At 40.4% G+C, this 25,978-nt stretch overlaps 1 protein-coding gene across 6 annotated transcripts in view; it reads right to left on the bottom strand.

Annotated features, from left to right (window-relative positions):
• The window catches only part of SLC26A5 (solute carrier family 26 member 5), a 35,594-nt gene extending 10,303 nt beyond the window's left edge, over positions 1 to 25,291 (bottom strand). The window contains exons 1-11 of one of the 6 annotated variants that reach the window (XM_065829175.2): positions 25,179 to 25,291; positions 24,335 to 24,500; positions 11,853 to 12,055; positions 10,045 to 10,184; positions 6,735 to 6,845; positions 6,034 to 6,215; positions 5,378 to 5,542; positions 3,039 to 3,191; positions 2,058 to 2,140; positions 1,816 to 1,963; positions 26 to 139 (exon numbers count right to left, since the gene is read on the bottom strand). In XM_065829175.2, coding sequence (XP_065685247.2) covers positions 26 to 139; positions 1,816 to 1,963; positions 2,058 to 2,140; positions 3,039 to 3,191; positions 5,378 to 5,542; positions 6,034 to 6,215; positions 6,735 to 6,845; positions 10,045 to 10,184; positions 11,853 to 12,007 — 1,251 coding nt within the window. In that variant the 5' untranslated portion in view covers positions 12,008 to 12,055; positions 24,335 to 24,500; positions 25,179 to 25,291. Of the gene's footprint in view, positions 1 to 25; positions 140 to 1,815; positions 1,964 to 2,057; positions 2,141 to 3,038; positions 3,192 to 5,377; positions 5,543 to 6,033; positions 6,216 to 6,734; positions 6,846 to 10,044; positions 10,185 to 11,163; positions 11,305 to 11,852; positions 12,056 to 12,625; positions 12,768 to 19,627; positions 19,766 to 24,334; positions 24,501 to 25,148 lie in introns of those variants that run through there. The other 5 variants (XM_071803446.1, XM_065862799.2, XM_065862808.2 and 2 more) reach the window with 5 other exon arrangements.
• Positions 25,292 to 25,978: the final 687 nt, after the last annotated feature.

The raw sequence follows: 25,978 nt of genomic DNA, 5'->3' as shown, positions 1-25,978 counted from the left end.
TGGCTCAACATTTGGGTTTACATACCTGAGTCTTCCCACCGGTGCTTTCCTGAACAAGACTCCGAGACATTGAACAAGTGACTGGAAAGCTTTGGAAAAATGACCCCACAGAGTTGCATATTCCCAAGGCAATAAGTTCCTGCATCAAACAGCAGAGCAAAATAAAAGGCAGTTATCCCTAGCTGAACAAAGCTGGAGCTGTCCATACGTGCTAATAACCACATCTTATTTACAGTGCTTTCTAGTAACCTTATTGCAGAGAACAAACCACCATATTGTAGCTTATACTTGTGATTCCCACACATGCACAAGTTGATGCATGTTGCAAATAAAGTATCTGACTAAGTGTTCAAGACATTTCCCATCCTTAAACGTTACTGTAACGAGGCACACTGAGGATTTCTTCAACTTGGGGATAACTTGAATTTTAGCACTGAATAGACATGGGAAACAGTTTCTCATACAAACACTGTTCTCTGCTTCCCACTCTGAACTATCTGTTTAGTACTATTAGAACTAAGAACAGCCTTGGCTGTGTTTCCATGGGTGGTAATCCATTGCTGTACAAGAAAAAAACAATGCATGTCCACTGTTTCATCAGGAAGGTGCCACATAAGAATTGTTATCATGAGTGAGATCAGAGTTCCGTCTACCTCAGTAGTGTCTCTGATGCCTAAAGAAAGTATTAGCTTGTAATGAGGCCTCCCCAGATTACTCTGCATCCTGCTATTTGTATCTGAGGTGATGGAGTTATATGTTTGCTGTAGTTCTCAATTACTTTTTCTCTTTGCATTTGTACAATTCTTGTTTTAATTCACTTAAACATGCACTGCAGCAGGTGACAAGGAGTTCTATAATTTCACATCCAGGTGAAGCAGCATTTGGCACCTCCTGAGGAAAAAGATCTAGAAGCTTAACTGAGATCAGTGATGTTTACACTTTAACTAATGTAAATAGCACTGAATCCATTCATGCAGCTACAGATTTATCATCTTCTCTCTTTGGGTAACTGAAAACAATTATACGAAGGATGAGATTCATCTGACCAGATGTAAAACTCTGTAGGTAAAAGTCATTTAAACTCCATTTCCTCTCAGAGGAAGGGGAAACAGCTGATCTGCAGTGTCAGATGGCTGCTCCAGGAAATGCATTACAGAATACAAACTCTGTCTCCCTTGACAGCACAATGACATCAAACAATAATCTAATTGCAATATTGATTCTAAATTGCACAGAAAGGGCAGAGTAGATGAGGATGAAATATCGCTTTAGTTTTAGAGAGTCCCTAACCACAGCCTTTGTCCCTCAAATTATGATGAAAATGGTAACTAGGAACTGGGCCAATTGCTGCCCCAGAAAATGATGAGTTGCCTATTTGCAATAGGTGAGAATAAAAAGAAATTATAAAACATAATTGGAATTTCTAAATCTTAGATAATAGTTGCTCAACAAATAAGTCATTGTGTTTGTTTATCACATGGGAACTCTATACTTCACTCTATGACAGACAGTAGACAAAGCAGCTGCCCATCAGGACAGCTGATGTAACGTCTGTCCCAACAGTTAATATTCATGCATATGTCCAAGTTTAAAGAAGCAAGTTTCCCAAAATCAAGCTAAACATTAAACTGGTTATTAAAACACAGCCAAAAGAAGAACTTAAAATAATTCCTGGCATTTAAATGTCTAGGCTGTCTAAAATCTGACCTGATTCTACTACAAAAGAAAAACTCATTTTTGTCCAATACCCTACTTTAATAATGTAACAAAGGTGTTACTGATAATTTTCAACAAAGCAACCCTAATACTTTTTACCTGATTCCCATCAATGGTGTAACCATGTTTAAGGGCAAAGATCTTGGCCATTGATACAGCCATTGAAAATCCAACTATTGCTATTGCAATTGCATCCACAAATACTGCTGGGATGAGCTGCATCTCTGGAACTGCTGGTGCACGTAACCTTGGAGATGAAATAAATATTTACAATTTACTAAAACAAAAGCTACATGCCATACATAAAAGGTATAGTTTGAATAAGAATATATTATCCCTACCCTTTAGGAATATTCCCAACAACATCGACACTGTATGACTCACTCAGATTCATTCCAGCTGAAACTCCTGTGCCAATAATTACCTAAAAATCCACAGACGCATTTGTAAACATCAGCTAGAAAGACACAGAGCCATCAGAAGAACTAATAACAGTTAGCTCATTATGAATAATACACACAAGGGATTACATTTATTTATCAATCGTTTTTTTAAGAGTTGGGAGATAAAGAAGCAGCTAAAAAAGGAGAAAGTATCATGATTTCCCCTCTATTATGTTCAACCCCCACTGCAGGTTGTTTGAAAGTTCTAGTTATCTAAGAACTCATTTTTAAATCCAAACACTTCTAAAGATGAAAAGTTATCTGAGATGTGGGCTTAGTAGGTATTAAGCTAGTCTGCTTTATCCAGGTATTTTAGAGCAGTCATTTGAAACAGTCAATGCTGCAGTCAGTTATCCATCCCAGAAATGGAGAAAGGAAGGTTAAGTATTAAGTCCCACTGGTTCCTGCTTTTCTTTCCATGACTGCATATTAAAAATTATTGGGAAATTAAATTTAAAATTAAACTTATTTAATTAAAAATTAAATTAATTAAATTCCTTCCTTCAGGAGAAGGTTCTGAGCTCCTGCACCCCATGTGGGAAATGCCACTCAGAGTCACAACTCACAGAGAATCATTCAGATGCCAAAACTCCAGGACAGGGTGGGTTTGACAACAAATCTCTGCCTACCCATTGCCATGGTGGACTGTGGGTGTTTCACTGGGTTTTCAATTCTTCTTTGGGACTAGATGCCTAAAACTTGGGCACATCAGTCCCTAACCTTATGAGTATCCAAACCTTCAAATGGATCAAGACTCAAACGAATTGTGTTCAATAGAAGTTACTCTAAAGCTCAGTAAGACTTGATAGAAAACAAGATAGTTTCTACAGCTTTAGAATAGTCATATCATTTAGCTATAGAATTTCACAGCTGGCTTACCACAATGATTTCCATAGGAATAGGAACTGGGAGCTTTTTCTTAAATCGGAGATTGATCTCCTTGCCGATCAACAACAGAACGATGCATGTTAATCCAACAATCAATGCAGCAATATTGGTGGTTGTTATTTTTGAAAGCACAGCAGCTATGCTCTGTAACACAGAGGTATCATAATTATGCCTAAGAAAATATAAGCTTAATGGAGATTTGCACAAAAGAGCAAATTACACATTGCTGTTCAGCTGTGGTTTTATTCTGCATTTATAACCACAGTGAATCAGTACATGACCAAAATCCCCACTGTTCCCACAAAATACAGAAGTTCAGAGTATCTCAGTGAGGGGGATGCACTTGCAATATTTTACAGTATCGGTCTTCCTCATATGGGGCAAAAAATTTGGAGAAAAAACTAGCATGTCTAAATTAAACCACATCTCTTATCGTCAACATTTTCACACATATTTCATACTGGCAACTACCTGAAAGCAATAAATGCAAACTCTTTTTAATACCTTCAAATATTCTTTGGCAAGTCACATCTACTTAGAGCTGCACAAACCATTCTAAAGCGATAAAGCTGCCAATACAACCATTGAGGTTACCATAGTAATATGATTAATTAACTGTGATCTTGCAGCGCAGCTGAACTGACCATTATTTATAGAACCACAGAATCATTTTGGTTGGAAGAGACCCTCAAGATCACTGAGTCCAACCATTACCCTAACACTGGCACTAAACCATGTCCCTAAGAACCTAATTTACACATCTTTTAAACACCTCCAGGGATGGTGACTCCACCACCTCCCTAGGCAGCCTGTTCCAATGCCTGACAACCCTTTCTGTGAAGAAATGTTTCCTAATACCCAATCTAAACCTCCCCTGGCACAACATGAGGCTATTTCGTCTTGTCCAAATATCTTTTAGTTGAAAACACTATTAGGAGGGTATCAGGAAAGAAAGCTTGCTGGAATACACAAGTTGCTAGAGGGTAAAAGATTCCCCAACCAATTACTCCTTTTTCCACTGCATTTAAAAACATAAAAATAAATAAATGACCCCTGGATGTCTTTGAAAGAATATATAAATATATTTCTTTAGACAGAAGGAAAATTAAAGCAACTATCAGGATATTATACATTCAAGATGTCCTGGTAGTACATAGTGAATGTACACCTTTTTTAGGAATCAATCATTAGTGCAGTCTTGTTTCCAAAATGTTTGTTGTATTTGCACAAATATACAAGAAAGATACATGGAGGCTATAGAAAGTACTTTGTGGGTAGAGAAAATCCTGAAACTTTGTTATTGCTGAGCCATCGATATGCTCAAAAGCTTGGGTTTTCACAAATATCCCAGATCTTTTCTATTCTTCCTCTCAGGACTTACGGTTTTCAAAATCAGAGCACTAACTTTATGATAACAACTTGGGGCTTCCTAGACTGGCAGGCAAATCAGATTCAGATGCATTTCAACTCTGACTGTCCACAACAGCAAGGAGCAAGTAATACTCATATAAACTTCAAGGCTTTGGTTGCAATTTCAATTAAAAATGTACCTTTAAACAATTTTGCTGCATGGGATCCATGACGTTTTTTTCAGAGAACAACTGTCAATTTTAAATTCAAGTGAACAAGAGCTTTTGGGTTTACTTAAGTCAGATTAACCAAATCATAGCGTTACACTGCCTATCACTATGTGTTAGAAAATTAGGCTATGAGCTACGTCAAATACCAGATCCCTACATGCTCTGAACAACCAGTTTTAATGCTTAAGGTCTTTGACAGATAGCAAAGTTTTACATTGAGTGTCCTTATTTCCAAATAGTTTTGCTCACTACTCTAAAAAACATGCAAATTTTTGATGACACGTGACTTTGTGTTCAACCACACTACAAACCAGCTTACAAACAGGAAATGAGGAATACTTCCATCAGGAATTGTGCAGGAAATTAAAGAAATACAGACTGGGCAAGGCCTGAGAATAACATTTCCTAGCTTTGCAAAACATGTCCAGTCTATAGTGAAGCATTTTAGTAGCACATTTTCCCATTACGTACAAGACACTTGCTTCAATGAACATTATCTGTTCGTATTACAAAACTACATCTATCAGAATCCTAAAATCTCAGACCATGCTGATCTATCAAGTCACATCCAAGCTGCACTTTAAGATGCTTGTATACTGCTATGGCTCTTAAAGACCTCATACTCAGTTTTGGATACTGAATCATTATTCTACTTTGTACCAAAAGAATTAAAAATAAAACTAGGAAAAGACTTAAATACTAGATCCAGACAATGCAGAACTTGCATGTTTAGTAAATGTAATTACTCACATATACAACTGAGAGAGGCCCACTGTATCGTTTAGTCTTAACACCAAGGAGATACTTTAATTGACTAGTAAAGACATGGATGGCAGCAGCTGTAGTAAATCCTCGCACCAGAGGCTCCGTTAGATAGATGGCTACAAATCCAAAGCGAAGGAGACCTAAACACAACTAGTGAAGAAGAAAACTATTAAGCATGTGACTCCCACTGTTGCCTGAACATCAGCACTATACAGCAGACAGGCCAGAGGCCACCACTTCTTACCTCAAAGCCCACGTCAAATCAGGCAAACCTGAACTTGGCCTTTCTAGAGCCACAGTTCAATGAGCAGCCAGCAATGGACCAAATATTAATGCCACTGGCAGGTGCAATGTGGGATATGGGAAAACGTACGTTTTCATATGTATTTATGGACAGACTAGAGAAAAAATGAAAGGGGAAGGTCCCATTTTTCCCAGTCAATCCAAGATGCCAGACAAAGACCTCCATGTACCCCCCTCAATTCTGTGATGTGGCTGCCATGAAGCAGCCTGTACTCTGCACAGTGCAGGGCTGGACCACGATGTTATAGGCAGGATCCACCACAGCCCAGCATCCCTTGCAACCATAAGTCTAGCAGCAGCATCTGAACTTGCCATGACAGCAAACTGCAAGCACATACCTGGATAATTCCTGAAAGAAAGGCGAGAGTCACAGCTACTTGCACCCTCTTGGTATCTCTAGCATGGAAATATTCAAGGGAATCTGTAACATTAGTAGAATTATAGCCTACAGAAATTATTTCATCAGGCACTTGTCTCACGGCAATGCCGCCAACCATCATACTAATCACAGCAAAGGTACCTGAAATAAGAGGGAGAGGAAAATAATTGGTTAAAATATACGTATTTTTAGGAGTGTTTCTCATTAATAGATATGTGGAATTAAACTATACTAGAGTTTTCTATTTAATATTGTATTTTTCAGTTCCAAAATCTGCTCCAGTACTCAGCACCATTAAAGCTAGTTAAATGATGAACATACACCTCTATGGTAAGTAAACATAATTTTTTTCTCACAGTTTCTACCAAGCAAATTAGAGATACCTCCTGGCCCCCCAGGAAATTGACTGCAGTGATGAAACTATAGTTCAGGAGTTCACAGCACACGTTTCTAGATCTAATCCGATAAAAGATGCTCTTCTATTCCTTCCTAAGTAGGAAGGTTAAATAAAAAATACTGCTGTTTGACACATCTGTGTTTCTCCTGTTCACTGAAATTTGAACTTATGGAAAAAAATCTACACTTGCTATTTCTCCAATTTTATTTTTTACAACTTTATTAAACACACAAACACAGACTCAGTTATCCATAGAGATATACCTATTGATATGTGCTTGGAGGTTCCAAAAAAAGTATACAGAAAGACAGGGTAAAATGAAGAATATAGTCCAAATACTGGGGGAACAGCTGCCAGCAAAGCATAAGCTAAACCTAGAAAACAGACAAAAATACGTATGTTAGACAAGTAACAGAAAGAAACCATCTGAAGTGAAAGGATTTAAGCTGACTAATGCTGAATTCACCTAATAGGAAATCTAGTGACACACTGCAGATTTAAAAATCAAGAAGTCTTGCAGGGAGTACTATTTAATTTGTAAAATACTGTAGGTCAATGCCTATAAACCTAATGGTTTGAGTCAGGAAACCAGAAGTCTCTAATTACAGGCACTGCAGATGTGCCTGTACATGTTTGTGTGCACATCTGTGCACTCACTGTTTTTCCTTTGTGGCTCAAAGTACTTTCTTAATAGCTAACAAACACTTTCTGTTGCTTTAGCTTTCCTCTGCCAATAAATGTAATTAAAAACACCCAAAACCCATAGCCAGTGGGACACATTTGATTTCTTTCCTTTTTTAATCAGATGTGATCTTCATGGCAATCTATGACTGATTAAACACTTCCTCCCTCACCCCAGAACAAGCGGGATGATGTAACAGTTGTCTGTTTTTGCAAAATATGCTCCAAAATGTAAAATAAGCGGAGAAGCATTGCTTATGATCTGTAACGTCATAGAGGTTATACATTCTGGTGTTATTCCCAAAAATGAAGTCCTTTTCATACCATGCAGAGGAAGTGTGATCCATTCCCACCTGTAGGTGGGGCTGGCAAGCAGCAATGGAGCTGTGGGGAAGCAGCTCCCAGGGATGCTGGGAGGGGACATCTCCATGTGCTCCCCCTCTGTGTGACAGAACATGTGCTCATCACTGGACCGGGCTCACGAGCAAACTGCGTGCACCACAGGATACGGTGTGTAACTGTCCCGAGCAGCTCCAGCAAAATCAACTGTACTACATGGCTCGCATTAGTGAGAATTACACACCAGAATTGAACCAATGGGCCTGGAGAAGAAAATGCTGTCTCCTGGATTGGTTTGGTTCTCCAATTCATCTTTGCAAGTGTAGACTCAGGACACTTGAGGAAGCTGCATGTTCTTACCACACTCGGGCAGATGGGTCCAAGTTAGGACTGAAAAGCTCAATGGTTCAGTGCAAATTACAAAAGGAACCAATGGTTCACCCACTGTGGGGAGGCTAGTGACACTCAAACACACCTCTCCCTAGTAATTTACCTTTAAATTGAGAAACAAAGCACGAGGTTACCAGGGAAGAACAAAACCAGGAGGGATCTTCTGTGTCACCCAAGCACTCTTGCACAGTGTAATAGCTCACACGGCCTTGCTCATGCCCTAAACAATGGCTGAGTCCTAACCAAGAATTCATATTCCTATCAGAACTCGAGTGATCATATCGTCTATTCTCTTGCAGCAATGAACTTTTCATTAAGTACCTCTGAAACTCATCCACATATATTCTCTGCCCCCGGGGCTACCTCTCATACCAAGAGTATCAGTAGAACACCCTGTACTGTAACAGCCTGGCTTCTAATATTGTGATTAACTTCACAGTATGAGTGACCAGAACTGAAAACTAGTGGTTTCAAAACCAGGAGGGTGAGTCTATGTGAAGTTCCTGATCTGAATACTCTTTTATTCTTTTTCCTTTCCATTTGTACTGGCATTTTAAAAGGCTGTCCGTGCCAAAGAAATACAGAGATATTGACATGAGTTCACGGCTTAAACACCCTGGTCATTGTAGTTCTGCCTGGAATGATTCCCAGGCTTATTTGAACTCATGTTTGCCATAATTACATCCTTTGCAGAAAAACAAAGGTTCAACTTTTGTCTTTTTAGAAAGGGAAAGATGAGGATCAGTTCAAGGGCATGTCTGCAGTCACCAAAGGAAAAAATAATGTTTAGTTTAAAGCAAAGTTACAAAATTAAGTATAAAGTTCACTGCTGACTACTTAAATTTCAGTGTCCTTATCCAGTCACCATGTAAACTGTGTTTCAGTATACAAGCAATAATGTCTGTGCCTAGCATATGACAGATTTGCCTGACAGTTAACCACATTACTTATCAATTTATGATAAGCTGATGTTTATATTTGTGTAAGAAAAAAATAACCTTAATGATAAAAAATTGCACAAAACCAGGCAGCTACAGAAATGAAGAAGCTAACTGCAAAGATTAAGTTAGGATGTTCCATTGCTTTAATGGGTTACGACCTATTAAAATCTAGGCTCCTTGGATTTACAGATTAATTAGTCAGACCTTCCTTAGCCTAAAGTGAAATGAGTGAGGCAGAAATATGAAATAAACCAAAGCACAAGTAAACATACATGTCCAATTACATTACCCTTAGCATGAGGACTTCTCTGGACTGGGCTCTGCTCAAATTCAAGAATTCCCTCTACTCTGAGACCTCCTGGGAAAATCTACTGGGATGGTGGCAGCTGTCAGGAAGCTTCCATTCCCAGAGAAGTGATGGCACCCCATAATAATACTGCTATAAAAATGCTGTCCCTTTCTAACCCCATAGCAGTTCTGAAACTGGTGACAGTAAGGCATCAGGCTGAACAAAAGATTCCACTGGTTCAGTCACCAAGAACTGAACCACTGGCTTTCTCTTCATTTTCTCCATAGCCTGCTCCTGCTTCAGGGCCAAGATCCATTTGTGATGAAACTTCCAAGTAATTTAATAGAAATTCCACAGATTTGCAGTCTTGTTATAGAAGATACTTTTGATTTATTTCCACCATGTAAATCATTGCCCACTACTACGGTTCCAGCTTAAACCAGTAACTTCTAGCCTCAAGAGAAAAAGTGGGATCAGTCTGATTTCTTGCACGTTCTTCTCTAGTTGAATCTAGTTTTGTTACTTTGCAACAGTTGCTCTTCCTGAAACATTGTCTATATGTCTATTAGACAGTGCTACTAGGTACTAGTAGCTACTAGTGCTACTAGGAAATTTGCTACAACTTCTGGAATGAGGAGATAAGAAAACAATTGGGTGCATTCAGCAAAAGGTTAAACTGTGAAAAGCTGGTACGTCATGGAGAGCTGTTGGTATTGATCAGAGAGTTAAGTTTCCATCAGTTTGCTGCATATCACTGACTTGCAGTTTTAAGGGAATCATCATTATGGGCTGGTCTGCAGAATGCTCTATTCATCTCCACACCTCCCCCGAAATACACATCCTGTTCTCATGAGCATCTGTTCAGACAGTCAACATGAAAGAGCACACAAAAGAAGCAAAGAAGAGGATAAATAAATCCAGAAATATACTTGCCTTGAGGAAGCTGCATAACCCCAGTGCTTATACCTGAGATAATGTCTCCTAATAAGTATTCCTTCACTGGGTAACGGGGAAGCCATTTTAAAATTGGTAAGAAACTGTAAAGATGAGATTTGGTTTTCTTAGAAGAACAACTGAAAATACAAACCAGAAGGAAAAAGGTTAGACACTTGCAGGGGACAAATGGGTCCAAAAAAAAAGTTTTACATCCCTGTGCAGGGAAACAACTCAATTAAAGGCAGTAATTTCTAGACAAAACTCATGCACAAACAACTATGACTCTAGTTATTTTAGCCAGTTATCACATGTTGGTTGCTGTTCACAAACCTTATGGAACTGGAGAAGAGAGTCAGTCTTGTGAAGCTGGAGGTCAGTGGGAAGTGAAACTGTTCAAGTCCATGCATGACTGAGCAGTCACACAACACACTGCTAAGATCATTACCAGGAATGATCTCCTGAGGATAACTTGCTTTCTGATAGTGGTTTTCACTTATGAAAGTACTTTGTGATGCTTTTTCCTATTTTTATTTACTATTTGCATGCTTTATACTTTTTAATATTATTATGATCTTTTCTTAAAAGTATTACTTTACTAATGCTAGTTGCAATCACTGGCACTGATAGGCTAATTTCAAGGCTATTTAAGAGCATAACCCTTTACCCTGAAAGGCAAGGCACTGAAGCCAGCAACACTGATCCTCATGTCTCTTGGCAGAGTTATTAACCTTTTGAAACCCTGACTCAGGACAAATGAATAGAGCCAGGAAATAAATATCTCTATGTAGTACTGCCATGCATCATACTTTGATTGTACTGTGGTAAGAAAGCTTAACCTTGGGTAGAAATATAACACTGGGATCACATAAATGTTTTCCTGTTTAGGGGAACTGCAAGAGAACTGCAGAGATTTGTTAACATTTCTGAATTCTCATGGGACTAAACTGCATAGTGAAGAAGCTTATTGCTACAAGTGCGAGAGAAACTAGAGTCATCTACACTTCTCCACATTTAAGTAGATTGAATCACAAGACATCACAGCTCAGGAAGATTTTGATCCACATATATTTTATTCAGGACAGATAAGTTTTTTGAGGTGGAATTAGGTGCCATTACCGTTAGAACAGTCATTCCATTAACCAAAACAAATCTCCAAATGTCAAATCACGTGAACAGGAATATTTCATAGACAAGCAGACAGGCAGAAATCATTTGTTGTCTTGCAGAACAAGGTTCTAGCAAGAAATTGAATCAGCTCTGCAAATGAAGCATGGATAAACGTAAATAAGTTTCTCTTCGCTGTCCTGTGGTACCACAGAGCAAGAGTTGCACAGTTAAAAGCAGTTCCTGTCTAAACAGATGATACTTCAATTCCAAGGCAGTTCAAAATTACAGAATGCCTCTAGTAAGTCCTTATTAGACTAATAATTTAGATTTCTGCACAGCTGTAATACATCTCCATTCTTCTTCCATGAAAGGATCATGTGAAGCACAAATTTGGTCTTAAGTATTTCCACATAAAAAGGAGAGATATTTTTCTGGGTCTTATGAATTCATGTCATATGATTTGACTAATACTTCACATTCCTATGCTGCATGTTTTTCCTTTGCACTTTGATGAAAACAACTCAACATTTTGTAATATATTGACATACAAAAACATATAACTCCATCACAGTCTTACTGAATAATCAAAGTAGAACTACTGCTTTGAAGGTTTCTTTGAAGACATTACCAGTTATGTGCCTAAATCAATTAAGAAGTGCTATACTTCTAACCAATACAATAAAGACAAAAAGCCCTACCGACAAGAATGTGCAATCTTCTGCCTTAAAGTCTGAGGTGTTCTTTCTCGCCTGTGCAGCTGTCCTTGCAAGAGCTCTTGGTTATATATTGGTCTCTCCACACAATACCTCTGGGTTTGCTCAAGACATGCTTCATGTTCTTGAGCATGTTCCATAGTTGATCTCACAGAGGAGGAGCCAAGGAAGAACAGTTCCAGTCTCCACTGGAAAACACGGTTCAAACAAAATAAGCTTGGTTACTTTTTTAACCTCAGATTTGGCATTTCCTTTCAAATAATGTATTTTGACAAGCTAGTGACAAGAACTGTGAAAGCAGTTTAAAAGCACTAAGGAGATAGTCTGTAACAGTAGTAAGTAAATAAACCACTCTCACAATCTTTACCATATGTAAGCCATAAATTTATGCTTCTCTTGGGTAAAGAAAGCTTTTGCATTAATTACTCTGTAAATAATTGCAGAAACAATATTGGAAGATTATATTCATGGTTACCTGAATTTCCCTCAGTTTTTAAAAGAAACGTCAGTGTTAAAGCGCAATTACTTTATTGCTGAGTTACTTCCTGCTTATTCACTGTCACATCCATCTCCAAAAGACAGAACTCAAATTTTAACACTGAGAAAACCACTTCTTTCTTCCAGATAGACTGTTGCTTCCTGCATCCATCCACCTGCTTTCTCCTGTGTTTCAAAAGCTTCTTTTTCCAGCCAGCATCTCAAGGATGCACAATTTATTGCTTTCAAAAAGTTATTCTTTTAGTGGATGTGCCACTTACTGTTATTCTCAAGTCCTATGCCCACTAAAACAGGAATCAGGAGATGTACACAATTTTAAAATAGCCAGAAGGTCTGCAAACATCTATTTGTCTGTGTGATTCAGTGCCATAAACATCTTAGCATACTCTGTTAATTCCTTTGCTCTGTGTTGGTCGCTTCTAGAAATACAGGACAAGAAACATAACTCCAAGTTATGAGCAAAATGACAGGACTGCTACATCGTTACACGGAGATGCTGGCTAGCACTACATTTGATGACAGAACGTGAGTGCAATGGGAAACAGAGCCATAATTGTGTACAAGGCCCTTGGGCTCAAGTCCAGCAAGTCGCTTAAGCATGTGTTTGCCTTCAACCAAGGGAGCTAACCCAGAGGTCTTTAGTTTTTAGCTGTACATCAGTACTTTCCTAGAAAAGGGTTACCATGTAGAAATTAAACAAATTGCCACCTAAATACTCAGACAAAGCTAATCACGACTGGTCCCACATTCTGATTCAGCAAACACAGTCTGCCCGGCAGCAAAATACCAATATTGCTACCTAAGCCTTCAGTCTGAAGGAGGTGCTGGAATTTCCCACTCAAGCCTCGCTGTTCTTTAGATCTTAGACCAGACGCAGCCTCGCATCTCTTCAGTTCTCATTATTTTGTATGCAACATTTTCCCTACATAGGCAGTCACAAAAGGATATTTTTACTGAAATTAGAATTTTTTATTTATACCACATTCAAAATTTACTTCAGCTTTATTTTGCGAAATAAGATATCCAAAACTTGTCTGTAAGAGGCGTATTTGGAAGAGCCACACAAGTTTGTAATGTAAACCTGGACGTGGAGGGGTTTTAAGATCTCCAGTTCTTTTCTCGTTTCTGTACACATGCCCAGATTCTTACAAGTACTGCAAGCATATACAGAAAAACAGAAGTTCAGCCTTGTCTCTGTCTGCCATGGTGAAATAAATGATACAGATGTATTTCATAGAATCATAGAATGCTAGGGATTGGAAGGGACCTTGAAAGATCATCTAGTCCAATCCCAACAGGATTTGATAACCCAACAGGGCTCAACTCCAAATCGGTTATCCAGATTATGGTGTTAGTCTGAAATATTACCAGAGGTCACAACCCAAGTTTCTACATCATTTAGTCTGAAGGTCTTTAAACTGTAGATTGAGTATTTCTGACTGTGTTTGAACAAGGAAGTTACACTGCATTGAATCATGAGAATCATCTAGCACAAAAGTAAACCTATGGGAGGACAGGACAGGATCTTGTGTTTAGTGATGGTTCACAGCAGATACCAGAACACAGAGGACAAATCCCATGCCTTTAAGAGGTCCTAAATCTACTCCAAAACTGTAGCTGGATGCATTGTTTTCCGTTTTCCACGTCACATCACTGACTTCTTCTTAACTGCCTGTTGTGGTTTCCGCTGGGATAGAGTAAATTTTCTGCCTGGTAGCTGGCAGAGTGCTGGGTTTTGGATTTAGTATGAGAATAATGTTAATAACGCACTGATGTTTTAGTTGTTGCTAAGCAGCCAATGACTTTTCCACTTCTCATACTAGCCTGTAACAAGAAGGTGGGGAGTAGGCAAAAGGTTAGGAGGGGACACAGCTGGGATGCTGATACCAACTGACCAAAAGGATATTCTATACCATATGACATGTATGTAATGCTGGGAGCAGAAGAAGGAAGGGGGGAACATTCAGAGTGACAGCATTTGTCTTCCTAAGTAACTGTGACACATGACGGAGCCCTGTTTCCCTGGAAATGGCTGAACACCTGCCTCCCCATGGGAAGTAGTAAATTAATCCCTTGTTTTGCTTTGGTTGCATGCACAGCTTTTGCTTTACCTATTAAACTGTCTCTATCTCAGCTCATGAGTTTTCTCACTTTTGGCCCTTTGATTTGCTCCCCCATCCCACCAGGGAGGAGCAAAGCAAGTAGCTGCGTGGGGCTGAGCTGCTGACTGGGGTTGAACCACGACATAGCCCTGCAAAACCATGCTCTCTGACGACCATTTGAATACTAAACTGTAGATAATACAATGAAGATTAAAGTCTTCAATATCATCCATCTCTTCTGCAAAAGCACACACTGAGCAAGGATTGAGATGCTTGTGTTCATAATGGGTGGTACGCATTTTCAATAAAGTAGTAAAATGGCAGCATTTCATGACTGCTTGAAGAGTCTCTCCAAGACGAATTGCCAACAGCCGAATTTCCAAGCCTTGGATATCGCTTTCTCCTTCACCCCCAGCATGCTCAAGGAAGAGCAAAAGTAGGTAGTGTCTTTTCATGAAGACAAAGCTTATCACTATGATTTCTGAAAACTCCTAGACCTTTATCCAAAGGAAGAGAAAGGCAATTTCTGGGCATCTGAGTCTTAACTAGCAGTGGAATACTGCTCTTGGACAACCTTTGAACTTCACAGCAAGAATAAAATTAAAAAGCTATAGGAAACACTGCCATTAACCTTATCAGCCAGATAAGAGTTGAGCTGAAGTAGTTAAAAGCTGTATGCAAAAGACTTAAGAGTTGGTGATTCTTTATCTGACTGATAAAGGCCTGTTCTTATGTCTTTACTGCTATTATCAAACTGAAGGTGTTAAAAAGAAAAAAAAAAAAGCCGCAAACATCAGCTTATAACACTATCACTAATAATTAAATACTTTCTCTTTCCAGTCTTAGATGATAAAGCGGGGCTGTCAAGCCATATACACTGATTCTTGTAGAGGACATTTTTGTAGCCAGTCCACGCAAATTAGAATGCAGTCATAAAAATGTATAAGGACAGTGATTTGGCTACTGTTCCTTAGATTCAAAATACGACTATGGGGAGAAAGAAAAAAAAAGACATGAAGAATAGTGTACTGTGTGACTATTGAGGCTTTAGTAAGTTTATAATTACAAAATCGGGCACTTTTGCTCCTACCTTTGTGTATCTAAGCTGAATGTATCTCAACTAACCAATGCAACAGGGGAGAGTCAGATCCACTGACTTGCCTGTTTGAAAAGAAAGACCTTTCTCCTGGTGACCAAGCACAGAGTTGCTTTAAATAGTGGAAAGGCACAGGTGGACAGTACTGATACAGTGTTATAGTAGAAAAATGCATCCGTGCTGGGGAATCTGAAGCTTCATCGTGAACTGCAAAGTTTCTGGAATATTTTATATCTTTAAGTTTACAAATACAGGTGACTGCCATCAGCCAAAGGGCTGGTGGAAATACTGCCACTCTATATAAAAGATGTTCTCCTCAATGTACACTGAAAAGCAGAGTTATTGCAAGGTCTGTTCCTATTGTCTGAAGAGGCTAGACCAAAAAATTGCAGTGACTTTTGGAACCACATCTTTTCTTTTCTCATTTAGTTCTTTCCTCTCTGGCCTTTTCCCCCAGTGCCCTATGCCCTACCACTTATTACCTTGAGTGATTACAAAATTATACCAAGCCAGAACGGCAGATTTTTTTTTTTTTTTTTTTTTTAAAAACAAACACAAAGGTGTAAAGTGATTGGGTGGGGTCATAAGGAATGTGTTCTGGTTTTCTTGGACTGTGCTTATCCTCATTCTTTCTCCACTACTCCCACTAAATCCACTAATGAATAGATGGCTCAGAACTTCATATAAAGCTTCACAAATTTCAAAATAACTTGTGAAGCAAACAGAATTTTCCTTTCATAAGTCTTAAGCTAAGAAATGCACTCCTGGAGGCTTTCTGGAGAACCTTTGGAAGAAAACAAAACCAAAACAAAACAACAAACAAACAAACAAAACAGGACCTTGAATTCCTATACAACTTTTAGGCAAAATTTCCACTCCACTCAGAGAGAGGGCTACATAAACTGTGTTGGGCTGTGTGACAAAAGCTCCTTTGCACACCCACAGAGTAGCTCTGAGAGACAACGGCAGGGTGGAGATCCTGGATAATACCCTGCTGGGCTACTCCCAGGTCCATCACAGGAGCCATCAGACCATCAAAGGCTCCTTCCTCTCCAGAAGTCCAGACAACCAGCACAGGAGGGCCAGTTAGGGGACTCAGAAATCATAGAATAGTTTGGGTTGGAAGGGACCTTCAAAGGTCATCTAGTCCAACTCCCTGCAATGAGCAGGGACATCTTCAACTCGATCAGGTTGCTCAGAGCCCCATCCAGCCCAGCTATATGTATGAACATGTGATGGTCAGTACCAGCAACTGGAGTGGGTCTACGGGCTTGAAGGTTCATTTACCCAGCTGCCAGCAACTAAGGACACTGGGATGAAGGAGCAAGCTACTGGGCAGACTGAGTGTCTGAGGTCAGGTGCTGGAGTGATCCACCTTGTACATACACACGTGTATCTCTATATATGTAGATGTATGCATATATGTTCTCACTGGTGGACCTCCATCCTGCTCAGCCAGAGAGGGGAGGAGGAGGAGGCTGTCAGTGCCGTCTGTCTGCAATCCGTGCAGTGCCATGTATACATGTAAATGTGCGCTCTGTATGTGTGTGCCTGCTGGGGATACATGTTCAGCCTTCATCCGGGTTGGACCTGGGGATATGGAGCAACAGAAGCCTCACCTTCCTTAGGCTGTTGGATTCAGTAGGATACATTTCCCTCTAATAAACTGACCTTATCCACCAAAAATGGCACAATAGCAATATGTGAGGCACAGAGATCCCCATCTCAGAAAATGGTCACAAATAAGACCTATATTAAAAAAAAATTTGCGTAATTGATAAGGGGTATTTTATATTTCATGTTCCTTGCCAAATAGCCTCTTAAGATTTACTCTGTGGACTAACGACTTCATTAGTATCTAAATGGTATCTCTCATCAACCAGCAATCTTATGTTTGTTTTCAACGAGATAATATTTTGGGAACCTGTTATGACGAATGAGTTGTTTTATCAGTTCCACATAAAATAAACACCTGGAGCACTTTGAGAAGTAGAACATTGGTCCCCTTCCCTGTCAGATATAGCTAAGAGATGGCTTCAGTTTCTAGTGCAAACACGGTGATGTCCATGAGAACCCATGGAAATACGATCATTCTTATTTCTGCTTTCTGTGGCTTTAGTGACCTTGGGTCTGAATCTGCCACCCTCACCCCTTTTGAAATCTTGAAACAGTAGCTAGTGACAGTGGAATCGGATAAGTTAATGAGAATAGTACCATGGCTAATGACCCTTTTGTCTGTTTAACCCAACTGATAAAGGACGTACAACCCTTCAGGGACAGGTAATCATTAACTAGCTTCATTTTTCCAGAGACAGTCCACTGCTAAGATGCACTGTCAATAACTTTCCTGGAGCAGTCTTCATTGTAAAGCTCCAGTTCATGATGAGAGATCATAAATCAAGATCATGCATACACAACAAGCTAACTCAGAACAACGTCTATATTTCATGTGACCTTCAGCAGCTGGTTCATCTTTTCTAGCAAAGTGGAACAAGCAGACATCAAACAAGTGTCTGTGCTGAAGGAAGAAATTACACGATACACTTCCTTCAGCAGAGAAGCCACCTAAAGAGTCATACCCCTCTGTGTCTGCTTCATCAATGTTGTTTACACACAGCACTAACCTCTCAAGTGCTGCATCAAGCTAAAAATAAACAAAACAAAAAAGAGCAGAAGGCTGTTATTTATAACCAGTATAGTTTCAGTCATCATGTTTACAGTGCAAACCTCTCAAGCCACAGGGGAAGCTGAAGGATTGCAAAACACAGTGTGGTCTCAGGAAGAAATAACTGGAGTGGGGTGAGGGAAGAAGAGAGGTTTAGGATGTGATTATAAATTTATATTTCAGTTTCACTGCTGAAAACAAGGCATGAAGCAACTACCTTACTTAACTAATATGAGGTTTTGAAATGTCTTCAAGGATCCCCTACAAGACTCTTCCTAATATTTTATGAAAGGATTTGTCCCTCTGCAGAACAGGCTACAGCCATTGCTGTGCCTGCAGAAATTCCTGAAGAACTATTGCTTCTGACAAAGCCAACAAAGAACTTCAGCACAGGGCAGACACTATCTGGGAGAGTAGTAACGATAACTATTTAACCAAGATGCAACTCTCTTCCTGCTAGTTTCGAGAGAGAAGTTCAATTTCCCTATCCATGTTAGGATCTGCATTTGGAAGAAACATTTCATTCTTGGCAGCTACTTTACAACATCTGTTTTCTGTGTATGTCTTTTATACACGAGGTATCACACCAAATTCTACACAAGCAGTGAGTAGGACACGACTGTAACAGATCCTTTCCCCATTCATGCAACTGCTGCTTGGTTAAGATTATATTATCCAAGCGATAACATTTTCCTGTCTCTTATGTACTTAAGGGTGTTGCTTCATGTTCTGAAGGTGATTGCCAGCCAGTAGGAATGGCCTTCCTCAACATCTTAATGCTGAGGTTACACGTAAAGGCCATGAGTGCACAGCAAACACAGGCTAATACTGATTTTCCTTGAAATATTTAAAACTTATATAAGTGAAATGAACATGTAGAGAAGTTTCTCTGGTAAGTATTTCACGGCAATCCCCTGCTTTATTTGCAGGCTCATCTTACGGTTTCGTATTTCTTCTGTGGCTAATGAGAGAGCTCACATTTTAATGTGAGACAGCCCTGTGTCTGTTCTTATCTACACAAGTAAAAAGACTAACCTACATACAGCTAAAGAAATAACTCCACTATCCCAAACAGAGCAATCACATAAGACAGACAATATATAGAAATCACTTTGGACTGATGCTAGTTACTGGTTGGCACTGTTTGTATGTTGAAGGCTCTACACTACAGAGTACAGGAATGATAAAACAACCGATCAGGCTCATGTCCCTGCAGTTATACTTTAATTATACCAGGTTATTGAAGCATGGGATTTTCATCTGTGTTGGTGAAGTCTTCATAAATTAGTGGCATTTACCAGGTAGAGCTGAATACATGTATATTCTGTGAAGAAGACTAAGAGAGTCTTCTAGTGGTGTTCATTATCCAAGCATGCGGTAAAGCTAAAAATCCACCTACCAAACCATCATCTATATCAGACTTGTAAAGACGTCAGTCACAGTGGTTCAAACAGGTCTGTAGGGGCAAAGTGTTCTCCAGCTGGCTCTTCAAGTGTGTTTGGCAAACCAACCCAGCATGAATAGATTCCTGCAACAGCTAACAGTAAAACAGTGTGCCACAACAAAGGAACTGGAAGAGCAACAAGGGTGCCTGGGCTGAGGATCATCAAATGGAATGAAGAAGGGTTCATTGAGTAATTTTCTCGTGACTACTTCTTGTGAGCACCTTCCTTCGTTAGAAATACATATGCAAAAAAACCCAAATGTCACCAGAAAGTAAGGAAAAAGAAAATCAAACTCACTACATCTGTAGTAAGTTACAGACTCAGGTCACCTGTTTAGCTATGTGGACACAAATACAGCACCATCTATAGCACTGAAATGTCACAGTGAAAAAAAGATCATAAGCATCAATTTTAAACATGCAACCGGCAAAGAAATTAAAGCAGAAACACATATTAAACAATTGAAAACAAGCAAGCAAGAAGTATACTGCAAAATTCCAAATGGAACAATGAAATGGACCAGAGACAGAGGATAAATAAATAGGAAGCCTGAAAGAAATAGGGAAGGCTCAGAAAACAATGTGATGTCAAAGCTGTGTAGCTCTGGCAGTAAGCTAGTAAAGCAGGAGATGCAGCCTCAAATCCCAACATGTTGAAGTGGTAACTGAACTCAGGTCTATCTTTCTCTGGGAAAGCACTTTAACCATGCTGTGCCATAGAGGTATGACAGCAGCAGCAAAATTTCAGTTTTTAGAGAAGATGTTATGGACACCTGTCTCTATGAAAGATCTGTGGTTTTGCTCCTGACATGACTGTGTAGACATGCCTGAGCTTGGCAGAGCTCCATGAGGACAAGAACCAGCACTGTCGTGAGCACCTGAGAGTAGCAACCCAAGCTTTCTTCTGGATGGTATAGGGAGTTTTGAATTCTGCTCCATGAAAAACAGGTGTTCAAAATTTAGATTTCCTAAAGCCTACCTAGCACAATCCTTAATTTGATCTGGCCCCAATAGACTGAACTCCAACAAGGCTGTTTTAAATGACAGACACTGCAATCTTTGATTTGGCTTGGAAAGTTCTGTCCATGCTTTACCATAAGAGGTTTTCTGAGTTGTCAAAAGTCTCAGTTGTGCCTCAGAACCTGATTTCTATAACACGAATGAAAATGAGCAATTTGACCTTAGCTGTAGCCCAGTCTAGGTGTCAGAATCTCAGGTTTTAGATTAATAGATTAAAATCTATTAAACCCTTAACAACTCAAGAACCTAAAGAAAATTGGACATACAAAACATTGGGCAACAGCTGAAGCCGAGCAGCAAAACTTAATCTGCCACCTGTGCAAAACTAGTAGGAATATTTCAATGAAGGCTGAAGAAAGAGAGACTCCACACAGTCTGTAAAAATACAGATTCATTGTCACACAACTTCCAAGAAGGCAATCACACTACTGTTTGTCACCTTGAAGGTCTTCCCAACTTCCTACTGCACAAAACAAAACATACAGTTAATGCAAATCTTTGAAAATAGTAGTCCAAGTTCCCTCGTAGATGTACTTTTACAATCATTAATAAAATCTAAATCTTATAAACACAACTGCTTTGCAAAATGCATTCAACTGCCTGCACAAACTTACTGCCATATCTTCATATTAAAGATCCCAAGGGAATATTTGACACAGCTATAGACAAACAGACTTTCTCATTATCTGGACACAGGGAAAATACCTACAAGATCTGGATGTGCTGCTGCTATACTTCTGAACAACAAAAATTTATAGATGACCAATCCTAAAACAGTAGTAACAGCAGGTCTTGAAGATGTATTAAGAATGACTATCAAGAAATACTACCTAGCAGGGCAACATTGCTGGGTAACAGATCTAGAGAAGGAAACACATCAGGATAAAGAAGGTGTTTAACTCATTTAACTTAGCGTGGAAATCAATAGGCTCATTTGAGCTTAAGAATTTTAGCTTCAGCACGGTCTTCTTGTGCTAAAAGTTACAGATCTACTAAGCAATCAGACAGAAAAACATGAGGAAATGCCTGTGAGACACCAAAATACCCTTGTATAAAGCTATTCAGAAAAAAAGCAACTAGCATGAAGAAATGAGGGGACTCATGAAAGCTACTGAACCTCGAGCTGTGAAGTAAAGCAACCCATTTCAATGTTCAAGAAAAGATAGCATAATTAGTACATAGGAATGAAAGACTTTTTGGCTTTCTCCCTGTGTTAATGTTAGCATGGTAAAAATGGACAGTTGAAGTAACATAAGCTCTTCCCAGGAATTTTGCATACTCTGATTTAATAATCAAATCGACATCTATCATACATGCACAGAAACGGTGTCACTCTAATGCCATTACTCTTTGAGAACCACTGTCCTTCCACTGTTCGGCTAAAGGTGTGATGCTACCATGTAGGACAACAATTTAAGAAACTGTCTGGGTACTTTTAAGAAATTGCTAGGAAAGTTTCCATAATGTAAATGCTTCAGTCACTGTGCATTCAAATTGGGAACTAGAAGAAAATTATATACTAAGCCTTAATAGCTGTTTATTAAATCAGAAATAGGTTGGGCCTAATTATTTCCCCAGATTATTCTGGTTGCAGCCCAATCCCATCAAGTTTACAATATTAATTGTTGCTGCTGTGACCACACTGACCCATAGGTTGGTAACAACTGGCATAACCAAAGTTAAAACTGAGCAAACCAGCATGGCTAGGACAGCATGTGTAGGGGAGGGCTAATACAAAGAAAACATGGAACAAAAAAAACTCCACCAAACATAGAGTGGAAACTTGTATTTACCAGGGCAAAACTTCCCTGAGACACAAAAAAAAGCAGCAGGCTCCAGAGTCACGAATTCCTTGTAGTTCCAGGATTGACTTTAGCAGATGATCAGACAAATCAAGAAAGAAAAAGGAGCTCAAAGGACTTAGTGCTTTTCTAGGCAATCCATGGGCTGCATGAAAGCCTTGGTCATATCTACATAGGTTTACAGCTACAGCCCAAATAAACAGTAGTTTAAGAAAATAATGGTCTGTTTATACTATAAGAGTCAAAGCAGATAAACATATATTCAGTTCTCCTTTCTCAAGTTATTAGCAAAAGATCAACGGTATCGCAGCCATGTGCTAGATCTGTGCCTCACTATGGCATGATTTTAGTGTTATGTTAAATCATAACCAACTTCCCATCTTTTCAATATTTAAGTTCTAAAATTTTTTTTCTAAAATATCTAAGTTTTCAAATATTTAAGTTCTAAAAACATTGCATCTCTGGGGACAGGCTGCTATATCTATGACTCCAAACAAAATGCAATACTTGATGGTTGTTTAGTGTCTCAAGTCTTAAGGCCTGATGGCTAAACCCAACAGTGCACTTTAGTAAGCTCTCAGCTCAGAAAACCGGGCTCAGCTTGTGGCAGAGGCTAAAGACTTCACCATCTCCTAGGCCCCTTCCCCCAGAATCATGGTCAGTTGTCTTCACTTTTTAAAATTGTATGTCAGACTTTAAGCAAAATTTTTAGCCTACACAGAATTTGTACAGTACAATAAAAACCAACCAACCAACCAAAAAAAAAACCCAAACCACATAAGCTCTGGACAGGCTTCTTAAGCAGAAGAAATATGATTTAGTGATCAGAAAACAAGTCTGGTAGTAGCAAGTTTTTTTTCTTAATGGACTTAGAGCTTTCCTTCACTGAAATGTGATTCTGGTTATAATCTAACATTGGCCCAGCTCCCCCCACAAATATACCTTTAAGCGTAGTGAAGCTTTTAGTAGAAGACTGCTGAGTTAAGGCCCTCAAGTTTACACATGGAGGCAAACACTATCTCAAATGAATATGCTTTATCAGCTACTAACAGCAGCTTTGTATGGGCAAAACTCCATTTTCTCTCTCTACCCTTTCCCCATTCCTTTTCAGAGACATTTCACAATACATTGCAAGGCAAATAATAAAATAGTTCAGTTCAGGAATACTGCTAAATGCAGTACTGGAACATCTGTTGTGTCCTGAGAAGGCTTGGAATTGACATAAACCAAGTATTTCAAAGCGTGACTGAGGAAGACCAACACGAGAGTTGATCCCTACAGAGTTAATTCAGTGCAAGTCACCCACATGTGCTTCCTTCCGAAACTGTACAATTAATTACCTTAGTTTTTCCATGACTATGGCTGCTAGTAAAGTAGCATCATACTTATGAAAATTCTGTAATACAAATCAAGACACCTGTTAACCCAGAATACATTCTATTGTACATTTAGTAGGAGGCATTTTAAAAGTCTGTCTAAAAACTGTAGTCTTCCTCTGTGAAACCTTTGGCCAAAATAATTCCGTTGGCCAGACCCTCAATAAGAGGCATCCCCAGCCAAACCAGTGCTGTGCAACTGTGTTCCCGTGGTAGATATGAAGAATTATGAATGTACATTCTGTTGAGTCATGAGCAGAAATAATAGCAATAATTTTTAGAGGTTTTTTTCCTTTTTCTTACTATTGGAATATCTCTAAAAGCCTGCTGCAACAGCTGTTTTGGCTACGTGAAATTTGTGAAGCATCCTGAAAATTACTTTCAACCGTATTTCAATGCTCAGACAGTTAAAAGTTTTGCAATAGCAGTACAGGCATCGGCACAGCAAATTTAAGCCTACTTACATTTCTGGCTGGATTTTCCTGGTTGCTTTCACTGATCTCATCTAAGGGGTTCAAAATGTTTCCACAGTTTGCAGATGAGAAGTTGAAAAATACTGACACAGGGAAAGCCACGATCTTCTTATTTGCCAGAAAACTGGGGTGAGGTAGGGCTAGTTCAATCAAGGTTCTGGAAAGGTTTTCAAGGTCTTTAGGCTGAGGCTAATAACAAAGCGCAAAGCTGTTATGTCTTGTTATTACAAGACTCGTCAGACTGTTGCTATGACCCACACTGGGAGTTCACAGTTTAATGTCAGAGGGTTGCAGCCACCGTTCGAGGAAACGACTGATCTCAACTTTCCTCTGGTTTCCCCTTTTTTATTCTGCAAGTTAGCCGAGTGTTTTGCGTCTGTCCTGCGGCTCCCGGCAGCGTGGGTGCTGTTCGCTGCCGGGCAGCCTCTGGGCTTCAAGAAGCGCGTTAAGAGGGGGCGCAGAGCAGCCCGGCTGTCTCGGCGGCCGCCGCCTTCACAGCCGCCTTCTAAAGCGCTGCTCTCGCCCGCGGAGCTCCGGCAGCCCCGGGGCCGCAGGGAGGGCGCGGGATAAGGAGGCGAAGGCAGCGGGGAAGGCGCGGTGAGAGGAGGGCGCATCGTGCGACGACCCCCGGCCCCAGGCCAGCCCCGGGCTGACCGAGCCGGAGCCGCGGGCACCGGGAGAGCGCGACCGCGACCCGGCGCTCCTCACGGTGGGGCTCGCACCCTCCGGACAGGCCACCCCGTCAGGAGGCTCCCTGCGCCGCCGGCCCCGCACGCCGCACTCACTCACTCCCTTCCTCTCTCACCTCATACCCGCCCGGTCACGCTCCGCTCACCTCCAGGCGCTGCTGTCTCCCGCAGCCACGCACCGCCTCCCCTCCGCGCCCAAGGTGAGCGCAGGGGGTGCGGGGCGGGTACCGGCAGCCCGCCAGCCACCGCCCCCTCCCCCTCCCCTGCCGGCCGCGGGCGAGCGCGGGCGCGGCTGGGACTCGTAGTCCCCCCCGCAGCCCCGCGGGGCGCGCACCCGCCGCAGCCTACAAGTCCCAGCATGCCGCGGGGCCGGCGCGCGCTCCCGGCCGGCGGCGCAGTGGCGGGCGTTACCTCAGCGGTGCGGCCTGGTGGGCCTTGGGTTGGGTGGAGTCCTCCTGTCAACTAGAGCCGTGCCTTTTACATCTGTACACACACACACGAAATAAATATAATTTCTCTGTAACAAAATATAAAAATATACCTGGGAGCGTGGGGTGGGCTCTGGCTAGCGATGGCATAATATCCAGGGCATGCCCTGGTAGTTGCTTTTGTTGCACTGCTGTGCTGGGCTGCACTGTGGTGTCTGTTACATAAACCCCAGCTGGGTTGTCCCAAAATTCCGGTGAGGAAGCCTCAGGATTTGTTGTCTAAAATTGATCTGAAAAAGGCATCAACAATCATATAATAAATATATATACATGAGGCATTGGACTTGGATGTGTGCCAGTCACGTAAATAAATGTAAAAATACAGGTTTCTGAAGGACTTCAAGTTGATTGAGCACTTCACGAGCCTTCCTTACAATTATTTTTCTTATTTTTTAATAAGGACCATATTTTTGCCAGCTCTGCGATCTGACCAGCACCCTTATCAGCTTGGGCCTCAC

Source organism: Patagioenas fasciata, chromosome 1, assembly GCF_037038585.1.
Source record: "Patagioenas fasciata isolate bPatFas1 chromosome 1, bPatFas1.hap1, whole genome shotgun sequence".
Classification (NCBI taxonomy): Eukaryota; Metazoa; Chordata; class Aves; order Columbiformes; family Columbidae; genus Patagioenas; species Patagioenas fasciata.
Note: the sequence above shows the minus strand (reverse complement) of the source record. Positions and strands in the feature narration are given on the sequence as shown.